General features: G+C 45.0%; 1 protein-coding gene across 2 annotated transcripts in view; it reads right to left on the reverse strand.

Moving 5' to 3' along the window:
- The window catches only part of SGPL1 (sphingosine-1-phosphate lyase 1), a 53,550-nt gene that overhangs the window by 21,389 nt on the left and 17,143 nt on the right, over positions 1 to 15,018 (reverse strand). Inside the window, exons 7-14 of one of the 2 annotated variants that reach the window (XR_010606486.1) lie at positions 8,892 to 8,980; positions 7,612 to 7,717; positions 7,029 to 7,127; positions 5,838 to 5,987; positions 5,347 to 5,585; positions 4,542 to 4,688; positions 3,649 to 3,769; positions 3,333 to 3,548 (exon numbers count right to left, since the gene is read on the reverse strand). Coding sequence is in view for 1 of the 2 variants with exons in the window: in XM_065639405.1 (XP_065495477.1) it covers positions 3,408 to 3,548; positions 3,649 to 3,769; positions 4,542 to 4,688; positions 5,347 to 5,585; positions 5,838 to 5,987; positions 7,029 to 7,127; positions 7,612 to 7,717; positions 8,892 to 8,980 (1,092 nt within the window). In the remaining variant the exon portion in view is untranslated. Of the gene's footprint in view, positions 1 to 527; positions 3,549 to 3,648; positions 3,770 to 4,541; positions 4,689 to 5,346; positions 5,586 to 5,837; positions 5,988 to 7,028; positions 7,128 to 7,611; positions 7,718 to 8,891; positions 8,981 to 15,018 lie in introns of those variants that run through there. The other variant, XM_065639405.1, reaches the window with a different exon arrangement.

Genomic DNA, 15,018 nt, shown 5'->3' on the forward strand with positions numbered 1-15,018 from the left:
GAACAGATCAGATGAAAACTGCCTGTGCTAAAACCAAAAAGTGTACTGTAGCCAAGGTACAAATGCAGGGAAGGCACAACCAAAAGGCACAAAAGCAGCCCAGGGGCTGCTTAGGGTGGGACACCTCCCAAAAGAGGCTACAGGTGGATTTGATGGCGTGAGAGCTTCGGGGAGTCTGCAGCCAAATTGCTGCATTTTCCATAGAACAGGAACAAAACAGTCTGGGAGAAACACTATGAACACCCAATTCAGGTATTTTTTTCTTAACTCTTTTAAGTTCTATAAAGTATTAAGAGAAAATTCATAGCTCTTAAATGGCAATTTTCAGCATCCTTGAACATCACATGCAAGACGTGGCCACAGGTACCACCTTTATCTTGACAGAAGGAAAGAGCAGCCCTGGGGCAGAGTTAGTGAGAATTCATAAGCCATTCTCCCAGTCGCAGATTAGGCTGTATGTGAGCAAAGACCAGGAGCAATAGGTCCCCATTCATTCAAATGAGCATTGACACCAGAAACATAAAGAGTTCGATGAGCCTACATAGCTAAATGCACCATTTTAATACAAACTAGGCCCATTTTCACCATCTCTTCAGCTATTTCAGCCTACAGTTGTACAGTGGCAAGTTGGAACAATAGAGAACACTGCCATCAGATGAACTCATCCCATTTCTTCATCAAAAAGTCCACGTGTAATTACAGGGCAAGACATTATTGTGTTGTACAGAACCCTTCCACTTCAGGAAAGTGTAGATGAAATCCATGGCATGAAGACACCCAACTCTTCTTGGTCCATCCCATTGGATATTCTTCGGTCTAGTACCTAAGAGCACTCAAGTCCCTCGGGAGTGCTTTGTACAAGCAATAAATCCAGTGTCCCACTTGGAAAATCTCACAGAAATCTTGCAGGAATTAATACTTGCAAAGATCCCTTGAGGTCTGAAGTACCATCCAGTTTCAGATCATATTCCAGTCCATAAAATTCTTTTTTGTCTTTTAAATAATTATACAGCCTGTTAATCGCACCGTTTTTCTAAGACCATTTGGCATGATAAAGGAGATGCAGATTACATGTTAGATGACAAGGATAAATAAAGACTACACAGCAAATTACAGCGTCTTATTCCTGACCAGAAGGTTACATTTACAGTATAGAACAAATACACACAAAACAATTAAACCCACAAATATGACTAGTAAGTGAAGCCCAGAATGGAATACCATTGACTTACAAATAACATCTTTAAATACATCCAAAAATGTGAAATGGAACACTGATCTGTTAGATCCACTACTTTGTGGGAGGAGAACGCAGCCAGTGAAGAGAAAGGAGTTTCTCCTTCACCCCACTCCAGTCCATCTCTCCTCTCTCTTTTAAAGCAGAAACACAAAGAGTACCTCCCTTGTTTTGTCTTGTTTCCTCTAAATCTCGGTTCTAAAGAGAATCATCACAGCAGCCAGATACTTCAAGACTGCCTCCAAAGTACAGCAAACTCAGAGATGCAATAATGGTCACATTGGCAAGTCATTACCAGAATAAATAGGTCCAACACAAACGCTCACTGCCAGAGCTGGTAACACCATCAAGAGACTATCAGGCAATTCAACTCTTTTCAAAAGGGCTCAGAGACATGCATAAAGTCATCCACTTAAGGGCAGATGGCCAAAACACTTTTGTGTCTTAGCACTGAGAATGAGCCTGTTAAAAAGCAAGTATTCTATGGCTGGGCCAAGGCTCCGCTGGTTTGTGCAGTGGCTGGTAAATAACCTTCTCATATAATTATTGTGCGAGTGTTAAGCCAGTGAGGGTCAGCTTTAGGGCTAACAAGCCCACTACAGCAGAGAAAGATGCCTTCGACCCTGCACGAGGCTCTGCAGACGTGGCCCAAGTGTTGAATTCTGCCTGGGAAACTCTCCTTGGTAGCTTGCAAAAAGCTGAGAGGAAACACAGGGGAAAGTCCTGCAGGAGTAACTCCACCGCTGTTCAATAACTCAAGAGATTCTAGCTTGTCCTTAAGGCCACAACTACCTCCCAAGGAGCACTGGGAAAACTCTCTCACCATAAAAACAGCGGAGAAAAATCGAAAGGGTGAGCCATACACCCAAGGCTTGACTCTCTCCCAACTTGCTGCATCCTATCAGAGCTGGACCAGCATCTTTGTAATACTGTGAAGGAACTGGGCTCAGTACAACTCCTCTTCTACGTTACAGGCAAGTGTCCTTCTCTGAGGCCAGTCTGCCTTTGAGGTTTGTTTTTCAGTACAGTACCATAAGGAAACAACCGCAGCAGATGCTGCCGTCGACAGCTGAACCCTCAAGCCCGCCCTGGCATCCCACAGAAAAAAAAAGCCAGAGAAGCATCAAGGCACAATGGTGAATGCCCTTTTTGAGAATGTGCCTTAAAACAATCAGTGCAAAGAGCAGAGATCACTACTGTTAAAGAAGTCACCCTTTTATGCTAAAAGATCACAGTAAAAAAAGGTCAGCTTTGGCGCCATCCGTTTGCAGGTGAAGTCCCTTGCTGTGGCACATGCCAGGGCTGGGCTGACTCTACTACAGCATCATGAGATAGTGCAAAACCTTCAAGTTATGAACGGTGAAATCGCCGTTTTGCACGTCCCTCCAGAACTGTGCAAGGTACAATGAGCACTCTAGGTGGTAAATGCTTCCAAAAGAGGGAGGGAAGCAAAACAGTTACTATGTACCTAGGATTTTCAGTACCATCCAGTTCCTCTCTCTATACCATCCACTTGGTTTCTATTTCTGCTGTTATTCAAACCAAGAGATTCCAGAAAAAGGATTTTGTTTGGGTTTTTTTTTACCCTCTTCAGCAGTTATTGATTGCAGTCTCACTGAGATCTCCAGAGGGGGTTTCCAAAAGAGTACATGACCATCTTTCCTTTGCCAATTTATCAGCTCTGAATTACATAGATAGAAGGCTCCCAGCACAGTCTGTTAAATGCAGTGGCTTGCAGAAATACTCAAACCAAAATATCCGATTTATTTTCTACCTTCAACTTCTGGGAAGATTGAAGCTTTGGAACTCAATGTGAGAACTCAAATCTAATGCTTGGCTGGATGCCGGCTGAATATCAGGTCTGAGGAGAAGAAATAGCAAGGAATGAAGTGACATGCAGAATACCTGAGGAATTTTGAGTTGTGGAATGGACATTTGATTCACCATCAATAGTCATGATGAAAATAGGCAAGGGGAAGGGAAGAAAAGCCCTAAAACTAAAGTTGGGCATGAAAATAATGTGGACTTCAGAACAGACTAAGACATGGAAGGAAGTTTTAAGATGAAGCCGCCATCAGATAGAACAAAGGCTTACTGCAATCTCCTGTTCTCCAAAACCTTTAGAACCACCCCAGTGCTAGCTGGCAAGGCACCGATTGTTGCTTGACAGTCAGTGGTGGCCGGGAGAGCCGTTCATGTGCTTTTCACTGCAGGGAACATCCGTGCTGTAGAGGCCGTCCAAGTACGCCTGAGAAATCTCCGCTACCAAGCTCCTGTCTGGGACGGACTGGGCCATTCCATAGATTGCGCCCTGAGCGGAGAAGAGGAGGTCGTTATGAAGGATCGTTAATGCCATCAGAGAAACACCCTCACCCCACACACACCTCCTCACTACGTGCTGGTCTCCTTACCATGCCTGTGGTCTTGGCGTTGAGGTCCTTCACGATCTCCTCGACGCTGTCTTTGACATCTTGCAGGAACTGCTCAGCAACCCCGGGCCTTGTGTGCAACTGCGTAATGCAGAGGTGAATGCTGGGTGGGCAGGGGAGAGGGGAAAGATTAACCACCTCAAGTATGGACAACCCCATGTTTTCTGGGCATTTCAGCAGTATAATGGGAGAAGACGAGCCACTCCCTTCCAATTAAAGGTAATCCCTGCAAAATATTTGCTAGAACCAAGCTGCGGGGAGTTCAGCTCTTTCGCAAAATGGCAACTCCCTCTTCCTTCTGGATGTCACTGTACACAGTTAAAGGGCTATAATTATATCACCTCATTCCAGGTAAGGAAAACGCAGCTGCCTGCAAGCAGGGCGATCCTTGTCATCATTTCCTTCCTCTCCAGCGCAGACAAGCCAGTAGTCACCCATTGCGTGGAATTTGGCATCCACCAGAAGGAATGGAGCCCCTCGAACCTGAGCTACCACTTCAGTCTCTCTAGATTTCGCTTCACACTAACTGCAAGTCCAAAATTTTTTCAGCGTAGCTACATCTGACAGCATCTGCCATTTTTACCCACAGAAAAAAAAAATACCCACTCAAGAAATCTTTCTGACAAACATTAATTTTACATCAGGCTGGAAAAATCACTGAAAATGGTCAGCCCTTCCCTGTTCTTTCAATTACCACAAAAGTAATTCCTTCTCTGCAGAGGAAAAGTCTACATACAATTTATCAAAATACAGACAACACAACTCAGTAAATCAAGAGAGCTACATGGCCTGAAGACAACCATCCTGTGTACCCTGGCTACACACATTGTTCCATCAGTCTACAACAATGGTTCCTGCTGTGACCACAAACTCACCTCGGTGGGAACTGTAGGACATTTAAGTTCCATCCTTTTGCAGCTAAGGAATTAGATAATCGATAAATGTCAAAAGTTTCCGAACCGATGGAGAGGACGGACACCTCAGGTTTCCCAAAAATGAAGATGCTGTCAATTTTTCTCAGTCTTGAAAAGAAGAAAAGAAGTGATTGATTGGGAGGGTTATGGGGGTAAGACACTGTCCATCTATCTGGAGCCTTAAAGGAAAAGCTACAGAAGGGAACAGAAGACAGCACATTCCTAGCAAAAAATCATGCAACCAGCCCAGGCCATTGGGACTTGCAAGAGGACTCAGGCCCCTGAGGTGAAGTAAATTCAGGAAGAAATGGAAAGGAGGGAAGACAGAGAGGCAAGGGAAGACAGAGTAGCTGAGAAGATCAGCTTATCCGCTCACACAGCAACACAAGCACCCCAACAAGAGAGAGTATAACCCTTCTTCCATCATCTTGAGTCAGTCCTTACAGATTCCCCTTCAGCCATGGCTGTGGCAGAAGAAACTCTCAAAGCAAAGTCAGCTAAATAAAGATGTTTGCAGCCCTCTTCTCTATGCCTCTCAGCTGGCTGGCACAGGGCAGCAGCTTGGGCATAAGCAAAGCATCTTCACTCGTAACTGCCCAGTGGATCCCCACCCAGCAGCTAACATGCTATAGCTTCTCCAGGGGGAAAAAGAAAAAAAAAAAAAACACACACAAAGAAAAGTTGCAAGAGAAACAAAATCAGTTTGGGAGAAGGAGTCCAGAACAGGGCTAAAGAGCATGACCAAAACACTAAGTCACATACGTACTCTGATTCGAGGAAACGTGCCGTTTTAATGATCCTCTTTGTAGCCTCAACGTAGCCCGATTCACCGATGTGCATCAGAGTCGCCCAGCACGCAGCTATGATTCCACCAGGTCTGGAGCCCGCCACAGAGGGGGAGGCGTATATACCCCCTTGCCAGTCGGGTGCTACAAAGAACTGGTAGCTCCTATACTTCTTGTCGCTGTACAGCACCACCGAGGAACCCTTGGGAGCGTAGCCATACTGCAAGGGGCACAGAGAGCATTAAAAAGCAGAAGGAGGGCAGAGGATCAGATTCAAGCACTCACTACATGCTGTCGCAAAGATCCCATTTGCCTGTACTTTCGGGCATCGCACAAAACAGCTAAGACAGCCTTACCCTGCACGTCAGTGCTCCTCCACAACACAGAGTGGAAACATCTGAAGGCAGGGATGGCATCAGGAATTTCTCCCAAAAAATTAGAGAATTGGAAGACTCTTCTCACCACTTCTTACCTTGTGGGTATCAGCAGAAATGCTGGTCACGCCTTTTACGCGGAAGTCAAACGGACGCTTTAGAGGGAACCCTGCCTTGTCCATGAAAGCGATAAGAAAACCACCTAGGCAGGCGTCGACATGGAAGGGGATTTTGTACTTCACCGCAAGCTGCATGTGAACAAGATTCATGTTACTAACATGCAATCAGGCAAGAAAACAATGTTGTCAGGGCACCCAAACTCTGGTTGCCAAAAGGTACTTTGCATTTCAAAATTAAATGTTTCCCGGACCCTTTTGGAACATCATGCCACTTTCAAGCTGGTGAGGATAGGAGATCTGGAAGGGCTGGCTACTTGTGGAATGCTTTCTCCTGCCTTTCAGGTATCTGAAGGTAGCCAGCAAGAGGAAAAACAACATCGCATTTTGGCAATCTGCTGTATCTGCCAAAGAGATGCGATAACGTGGTCTGAAAGGAGTATCCACAATAAAGTGTAAGGCCGTGATCCAAATGAAAAGAAGGTCAGAGGCCTTGGCTGGTTACATACAAAATAAATAACTGGAGCAGGGAGAGAAACATCAAGAGGTGTGTTTGAAAAATAAGATCCTGGCCCTTTGACTCCTACTCCCTCCACGCATTCCTCAGACTTCTGCATCAAGCTTGCTACAACCAGTAGAGGCCCTAAATCAAAACCTTTTTACCAGATAGACTATTTTGCTGGTATTTCCTCTCAGATATCAAAGAATGAGCCCTTCTGGTTAATCTAGCAGTGTGTGCAGCAGAGCCCTAAGTCATGTACACAACACATATCTTCAGTTACAGCCCAAGTTTGTGGCACAGACCTGAGATTTCAGAGACAAAACACAAGCAAAAGGCTCGCCAGGACACACCGTGTGCACCGGCTCAGGTTCGAAACCCAGCCTCAAACAAACACCTTCATGATAATGCCCAGAGGTACTTCTGGTATTTAAAGTACACCCTCCCACAGCAGTTAAGAGTGCAAAAAAATAGCCTCACATTCCTCCTTACTTCTAAACTGTGTCCTAGACACCCTGCTGTTGGTTAACACCAGATTTGAGGACAGTAATACCCTCTCAACCAGTCTGCTCCTCCCACCAGATTAACTGAGTGGCTTCCTGGGAGCCCCTCCGCTCTTCTTGTACACGGTGGTTTTATTGCTACAGCACCCCAAAGTCCCAGGGGCATCCTACCTCTGCCACCTCGTCAATCGGGTCCATAATTCCATGGGGGAACTGGGGAGCGGAACAGACCAGCATGGCTGTGTTCTTCGAGATGGCTTTCCTCATTGCCTGAAGATTTAAAGAGAGAAGATGCTCACATTCCATTTACCAAGTGCCACCCTGCCAAAAAAGATAAAAAGTGAAAACGTGCAGCATCTGATCTTAAAAACCAACACATAAAAGCCAATAGAAAGCAAAGCAATGAGCTACAAGGCATTAGCAGACATCAGCTGAGTAATTTAACTCATTCACTTGGAAATACTAGAAAACTTCTGTTTGCCCCCATCTGAAATCTGGGGCTATTTCTGAAATACATAAAGTATTTTATTCTAAATTAATCACACGGGGGAAAGGGATGTTTTACATACAGTTATTTCAAACAATGCTTTATCTGCAACAACAGGCACTTAATTCTTGCCATTTTTCCTTATTTCCAGGAAGGATTCATCCTTCTCTATCCATTGACTTGCCACCTGGATAGGTGGGTTTCTTGCTATTTGCTGCACAGTGCTAATTTCCCATTGGAAGAGTGTTGTGCTGCCAAAAGCGATACCTGAACATCCACTTCCATAGCCCTGGTCAACGGGATGTGAATCAGCTTCAGCCCAAAGTAATGCGCTGCCTTGTCAAACGCTGCATGAGCGCTCACCGGCACCAACCTAGAAAAGTAACAGATATCACATGTCCACCCAGGCAGCACCTCAGATCTACCGCGAACAGAAGGGGAAAGAGAAAAAAAAAAAAATTCGACTTGTAGATATTTCTGTATGACAGGTCACAAACACGCCAACTGCATGTTTCAACTAGCCAAAAATCATACAGATTGAAAAAAAATAAAGGAGTTGGGGAAAATACTCTCTGAGATGGAATAGGGGCCATGTGCTGTTCTGAACTAAAATGATGGAACACCAGACCTTGAGCAACCCAGAGAAAACCTATTAAAGTAATTCTATTCCACTGCACGGTCTTTTGTGAACTAGGAACCAGAATTCCCAAGAAAGCTGATTTCTTTCATATCAAATGATATTGTTCTATCTCCAACCAACCACCCGCCCTCAGGGGGGCATCTGAGACGATACAGAAAGGAAAGAGCAGCATAAGTAACACCAAACGAAAATAACATTTTTGCTGTCTCCCATTTTGAACGGCAGTAGCTGAAGAGCCTTAATTAACCTTGTCTTTCTAAGGTATCGTATCTTTATCAGGGCCTTTCATAGCATGTAAAAATGTTTGAGAGGGAAGAAAAGAACAGCAGGAATTCAGCAGAAGATGAACACCACAGTGTTTCATCTCTCTTTACATTTTTCCCTCGTAAGCAATTAACCACAGAGATATTTTTGATGCACTGTCTAGACAAAAGCAGCACATTAGAGAGAACAAATCCTCTATTAGCAGTGTAACAATTAGCACGATTCCTCATTTCAGCTCCAATCAGCCCCAGATTTTTCAGGCTAAATCCTCTTTGATCTGATTAAATCAAAACCCTTAAACACTTCAAAGGGCCTGACAACCTCTGCTCGAGAGGAGCCCAAAGTGGATATAAGGAGGCTCTGTCTAGAGTGGCATGCAGGTATTGCCAAAATACACCTGCACAGCATCGCTACTACAGCGCCCCAGCAACATTCATGCCCCTCAGGCTGATTCGAGGTTCTTCTCCTTTTACACCGCTTTTTTCGACCCAGGTTTTTCTCTTTCAGACACAGATGGACAAGGAGAAGGTGGTAATGAGCTAGGAAATGAAGGAATATTGGGGTCTAGCAGCCACCTCCACTCAGAGGAACAATAAATCCCACAAGCTCCCAAAAGGAAAACCAAGCCGGAGGTATTGCTCACACTTCTGGCTGTTTGATGCCTCTCTCGTAAGCCAGGTCTCGGTACGCCTTGCAGGCCATCAGAATGCTCTCTGTCCCCCCAGATGTCATCTGCAGCGAAGAAGAGAAGAAACAAAAAAAACAACCACTTACATGGACATTGCAGAAAAGAGAAAAACAAAAAAAAGGGATGCTGCCACAGCATCTCTGCCCAGAAAGGCTTCAGAAGCAGGAGATGCACAGGACAACTCAGGTTTCAAGGGCAGCAGAAGACAGTGAACAGCTCAAGATAGCTTTCTGCCATTCTGCTTGAAAGCGCACGTTTAAATAAAGGTTGACTCTACTATTTAAAGGGGGAGGGGGAAAGGGAAAACAACAAAAAAAAATATCCAACTTAAAAGTCTGGTAAGAGGGGACCGTATTGCACAGACCCTACCTGCCAAACATGACGCTACTAGTATAGACTTAGCTCTTGAGTACCCAGGGATTGTTTATCTGGATTGCAGATTAATTATATCACATATATGGACACAACAAAGTCGACTCTGTATTAAGTCAATGGGAGCCCAGCAGGGTTTATTAGGTCTGGAGCAGTGCCCATGCTGAGGCACAGAGCCAGCTCAGCCTTGGCACTGCTCCTGAGCTACAAAACCTTCCCAAAACCTGGAATGCCGCAGAGCTCTCTCCCACCTTCTCTCTGCAGAGGCCAGTCTAGGTCGGGTCAACACCAGGCCAGAGCTTTCAAGTTCTCAAGGACCCAAGAAATTTTGTATCAGGAGGAATTTCTGCATTATTCTGCTCAGCAGGTCCCTTAGTATCTGCACAACCCCTACCCATCCTGTTCCAGCCCTCTTTACCCTGATCAGAAGGAGAACAAGGGAGTGGAAGAGAGGAAGGCACATGCACAAGCTGCCTGATCAAATTTACTACCACACACCAGAACTCAAGAGCTGTTGCAAATAAACAAATGAAACTCTTTACAAGAAGAAATTCCTCAAGTGGGAGGACTGCCTCTTGTCAGTCGGCCTTTATGAGTTCTGACAGGCAGGAGACACAAAAGCATGCGGGCACAAACCTTTCAAAGTAAAACTTTAACCCAGTAAAATGTGAGGTTGATTTTTCAAGCAGCCTGCAGGGCTGATTTACTGCGGTGCTGGGTGAGAATGGGGGTACTTGGGACAGGTCTACAGAAGAGCAAGTGAAAGACACAAACCTGAAGCTACATTTAGCGCTTATGGAGGACTAATTTTGATCCTCAGCTCTGCTGAACCAACTGCAACTTCCCCTTTCAACCTCTTCCCCCCGCTCCCAAAAAATAAACATAAAAAGGACACAGTCACATTTGCAAGCCTTATGACATCTGCTAGTCTGGGCTTTCCTTTGTTTCTTCCCAGCTGACATAGCTGCAAACCCCCAAAATGCAAAGAAGAAGTGCGGCTGCGTGACAATGACTAAACATTAAGTACAGAGATAAGGAACAAAGTTCATGGGCACATGAAGCAGCTTGCCACATTTGTTCCTAACACCAGCCAAACTGCAGCAGCTGCCACCACAGGCACCGTGGAAGTGACAGTCACACCACAGACAATTTCTGCTTTTTCAGTAGTTTGTAAAGCAACAGCTGTCGCAGGAAAACCCCAGCAGAGCATCACGCTGGATAAAGAAATCATTGCATTTATTATGAAGCAAGTAGACAGTAGCAGGAACACAATGTCCAAAGCATTTTATGGGCTGTGTGATTCACTTCTCAGCCCTTCTTACGAAAAGATCTGTAAGTTGTCGGCTATTATTTCTGGAGAAAAGAAACAGCTGGTATAAATAGCATGGATTGCCCTCCTACTGCTGGGTGGGAGAAGAGGAATGGGATTATTGCATACTTGTAACACTGCTGGCAACATTGCTTAAAATATTGCAGTGATTGTGAAAACTTCGCTAGGCATGATCTGGGGATCTTGTGATTCCTGTTACCGAATACCAGACACTTCGTGCCACCAGGTCTGCACCTTGTTGAGCAAGCAGTCCCTACCTCCGCTCTTTTCTAGACAACCTGCCCTTCAAAGAGCAGCCTCTGGCTTATTCCCATTTTGATCTTTCCACCAAACCACCACCATCTTACCCTCACATATGACAAACCTTCCTTCAAAGTCCGGCTTATCACCTGCATGGAAATGCTGAGCCACACAGAGTTTTTGGGAGGTCAGAATCAACGATTTTTGGCAGTATCCAGGATGGATCCTCCTCCCAGGCAGATGACCACACAGAACACTTTTTCAGGCAGCTGAAAATCCACACAATCCAGCCAGGTCAGTTTCCTAAATTGGCCCAGAGTCAGCACATCAGTATCAACACGAGCGTACACCACAGAGCTATGCCAGAGGAGCTTGAATTACGGCGGCACCTTCCCCGTGGTGAAGCTACAACAGCAAAACCCCTTTTGGTCCAGGCGGTTTATACCTGCAGAGGGAGTCTGCTCCTTTCCACGAGGTTTTTGTCAGCTTTTGCTACCAACAGTAAACTCATTCTGCTGTTGAATCACTGTCACAGGATACAACTTCCCCAGTGCCCGCGGCAGGACGGCAGCCGGCCAACATGCAGTGATTCAGCACCCGCCAAAGGCTCGCACAAATGTTGGGGTTTTTTTCCCCCCTCTCTCCTCTGAATGAAAGTTCACAGGCTCAAGCAATGCCATGGGGAAAAAGGGCTGGAAACAGGCATTGTTTTAAGCAGCTTTCCAACCTTGAGCTATCTTCAAAAGCCAGGCAAAGTGTGTTGAAAATGGCAAGCAAGCAGACTTTTTTGTTCTCGATTTATTTCTTATTTTCCAAATGGGAGGGGAGAGGAGAAAGCACAGAGGAAACACTATCCTCCTGCTATTTAAACTCAGCATATTCCTTCAGTATCATTTAAACAGTCCCTATTCTAGGATTTCTTCGGTCATGCCACTGTAAAACTGTCAGACGTAAAAGAACCATTTTGGTTCATGGTCTAAAGTTTTGCTTGCATTTTCAGCTTAGGAAACACATCCATTCAGACCCTGGAGACGAAGCTGACCAAAAGTTTCAGCGAGCTGAACCAACCCACAAATAAAAAAGCAAACTACAATTTATTTCTAAGGCAGCACTGGACTAAAAATACACCACAATCCACTGCACAGTCATAACATAGTGGCAGACTCACATAAACCCCCCGTAAACTTGCAGGTTATACATCCCACTAGTTGTCCCTCCCAAGGTGACCAGCTCGCCACTACAGATAAAACCTGGCAGATCTGCAGAGTTTAAGCCCCTCTCGTCCTCCAAAACACATTACTCGTATTTCACTGTTAAAAGTCCTACTTAAATGTGCAGCCAGAGCCACAACAAAGCATAGACGTCCCAGAATTTTGGGAGAAAGAGACAAGATGGTTTTTACAGGAGGCTCTAGGTTTGCATCTGCTGATTTTGCCTCCTCTCTCCTGTCCTCAGCTGCAGAATAAGTGCAAAGAAGAATTCACCAAGAGATTGACATCAAATACACACACCTGCACTCCCCTACACAATTTTCCCCTGCACTTCAAAGCTGCTCTTTTTTAAAGTTGAAAAAACTACTAAAAAAAAAAAAAAATAATTGAAGCTTGCATAAAAGTGGTGATTTCTCCCCAAATTAGAGGGGAAATCCAGAGAGCCAGCACTGCAAAACAAAGCACCTCGTGAACAGAAACATGTGCACACATCAGACAGGAACAACCTCTCCCATTCCTCCTCTACATGCTGAACTTAATTGGTCCTTCCCAAATCACTACAAAAATATGATTAGAACCTCCCAGGAGCCAAAAATCACCAATTCCTGTCTCTTTGCTCTTTTGTAACATGATTAAAAGTAAGAACAAAAGTAGTAATTAGTGAGAAATAGGAAGCATCCATCCGTTGCTGAAAATGATTACTTTTAAAACCTGCTTAAAAACCTGGAACATCTCTCGGTGCAATTTAAGGCAAATGACGTGCCTACACATCCCCTAGCACAAGGGCATCGTCAGTGGTTTTATGCCCAGGTTTAAACAAAAGAGAATTAGAGCCCCCATCTCTCAAATAAAGGCAATTTCTATAAATAACGCAAGCTGCTGATCTGATTCAACATTCAGAACTCTAAAAAGACATGTTTCGTTTTAGTATTTATTAAAAACATGGAAAACCTTCAAAAAGAAGGCAGAGGACTGCTTTCCACAGATCCTGCTTAGGGAAACGTCCCCATGACACGGGACAGGACTGCGTGGGGATCCCCAGGCTGCCAAAAGCCTTGGAAGCAGCATGAACGTGTCACTGTCCTGTTTTTCCCAGACTGAGCAGCAGAGTATTAGCCCCAAAAAATGCTGTTCTGCAACATGTCACGGAAATCTGAACAAAGGAAGTGAAATTGCCTCACTGAGAAGCACAGACACAAACTTTTGGGGTTTTTTCTTCCACATTGCACAGCCACAGATACACTCTCCAAAAACAGTAACAAGCTCCATCTGCCTTTAGGGACTGTCACCAGGCACCAACAAAACTGGACAAGCCGTCCCAGCTGCTAAAATCATGTTAGTAAATGCCAGTGGACCTGGCACTAAGACACGCTACTTCTCAGAGATGGCAGTGATGAAATTCAGAAAAAAAAGCATTTTAGTTTTTAACACTACAAATGCTGAAGCAGGCACCTTCTCAGTAAAAAAAGCCAGCAGTACCTCCTGAGCAGAGCAACTTAAGGATAGAAGTAACTCAGAGCATTGCACCCTCCCTGGTTTAGCCATCTCTGTTTTACAGAATCACTTATTACAGAAGTGTAACTGCCCACAACCTGAGCAACCAGCTACAGCAAGACTTTCCAGAGACAGAAAGCGTAGCATCTGTTTGGAAAAAAATATATATCTATTTTTAAAGGACTTGGTAGCTGTCCAAGCCTCCAGAAGTAATTCTGAAGTGTTAATTCTGTTTTGGGGAGAAGAAACTAAGAGAAGTATTTGATACCAACTACTTCAAGAGTATGTGACCTCCATACATCCACCCACACCTCTCCATCAATGATTAGCAACTCTGGACACTTCACAGTCAGGAAGGGCAATGTGGGAGGAAGACAAGAAGTCCACCAGAAAGACTCGTTTGGACAAGATAATTACAGGGATGCAATTAATCTTCTGTTTCCGGCAAATCAACTTCTCAACTCTCCCTCTCACCCTGCAAATTTGCCGGTTCAACCAGCTAGAACCAAACTCCACGGCAGGTTGCACGCTTCCTCATTTGCTTCGCTTCTGCTTCAATCTCAGCTGTGGCTTTGCAGTGCGATCCTCAGAAGGAGGAAGAAGAAAGGAGCAGGGGGAAAAGCAGGATTCCCCTGAGAGCATCTGTGGAGGCCTCGTGTCGGCTGTGGTCACTGCCCGATTGTTTTGGAACAGTTTTTTACTCATTCTGAACCTTTCCTCTTAAGCAATTCCACCTTTACATTTGAGTGAAAGAGCACACAGGGCCCAGGTTGACACTTCTACAACACACACTTCGTATAACAAAAACTGAACACAGGCATCACATGCTTCAGCAAGCAAAGTCTTCCAAGAATACAGTAAGTTTGCCACAGAGCTATCCAACTGTTGTATTGATTGACATCCCAACTGTTGATAAAGATGAGTTTCAACAGCTTTAAACACAGCCTCTTCCCCACCCCATGGACAATCTCACCAGTGTTCTCAGCACTGCAAACCGGGAAGGAGATGAGGGGAGATGAAATGCTTGTTATAAGCAAAGGGGCACGTTCCTTCTCTAAATCTGAAGGTGGGACAAGGAATAGAGTCCCGAGGAAACAAGTCAGGCCACAGGGTGCTCCTGCTATCAAAGACAATCAGGTCTCACATTCCCAGGCACTGCACAGTCAAGTTTCATCTTCAGCTGGAGTTTGGTCCCAACTACACCTACTACTGTAAGGCTAAGCCAGTCCTTACACAGCCAAGACTCCAACCGTCAGATTCAGCCCATAAGCTCTAGTGTCACCGCTGCCTTCCCATACTGACCCTCAATCGTTTCTGGCCTTCTCCCTCCCTCGCATATTTGCAGGCAGCAACCACTTCACTCCCAGGCTCTGAAATATCTTATCTGCATTCTTCTCACAAATGGAACTGCTTCTTTGCAAGCCATTTAAGCAGC

This window comes from Caloenas nicobarica, chromosome 7 (assembly GCF_036013445.1).
Source record: "Caloenas nicobarica isolate bCalNic1 chromosome 7, bCalNic1.hap1, whole genome shotgun sequence".
In the NCBI taxonomy this organism is placed as follows: Eukaryota; Metazoa; Chordata; class Aves; order Columbiformes; family Columbidae; genus Caloenas; species Caloenas nicobarica.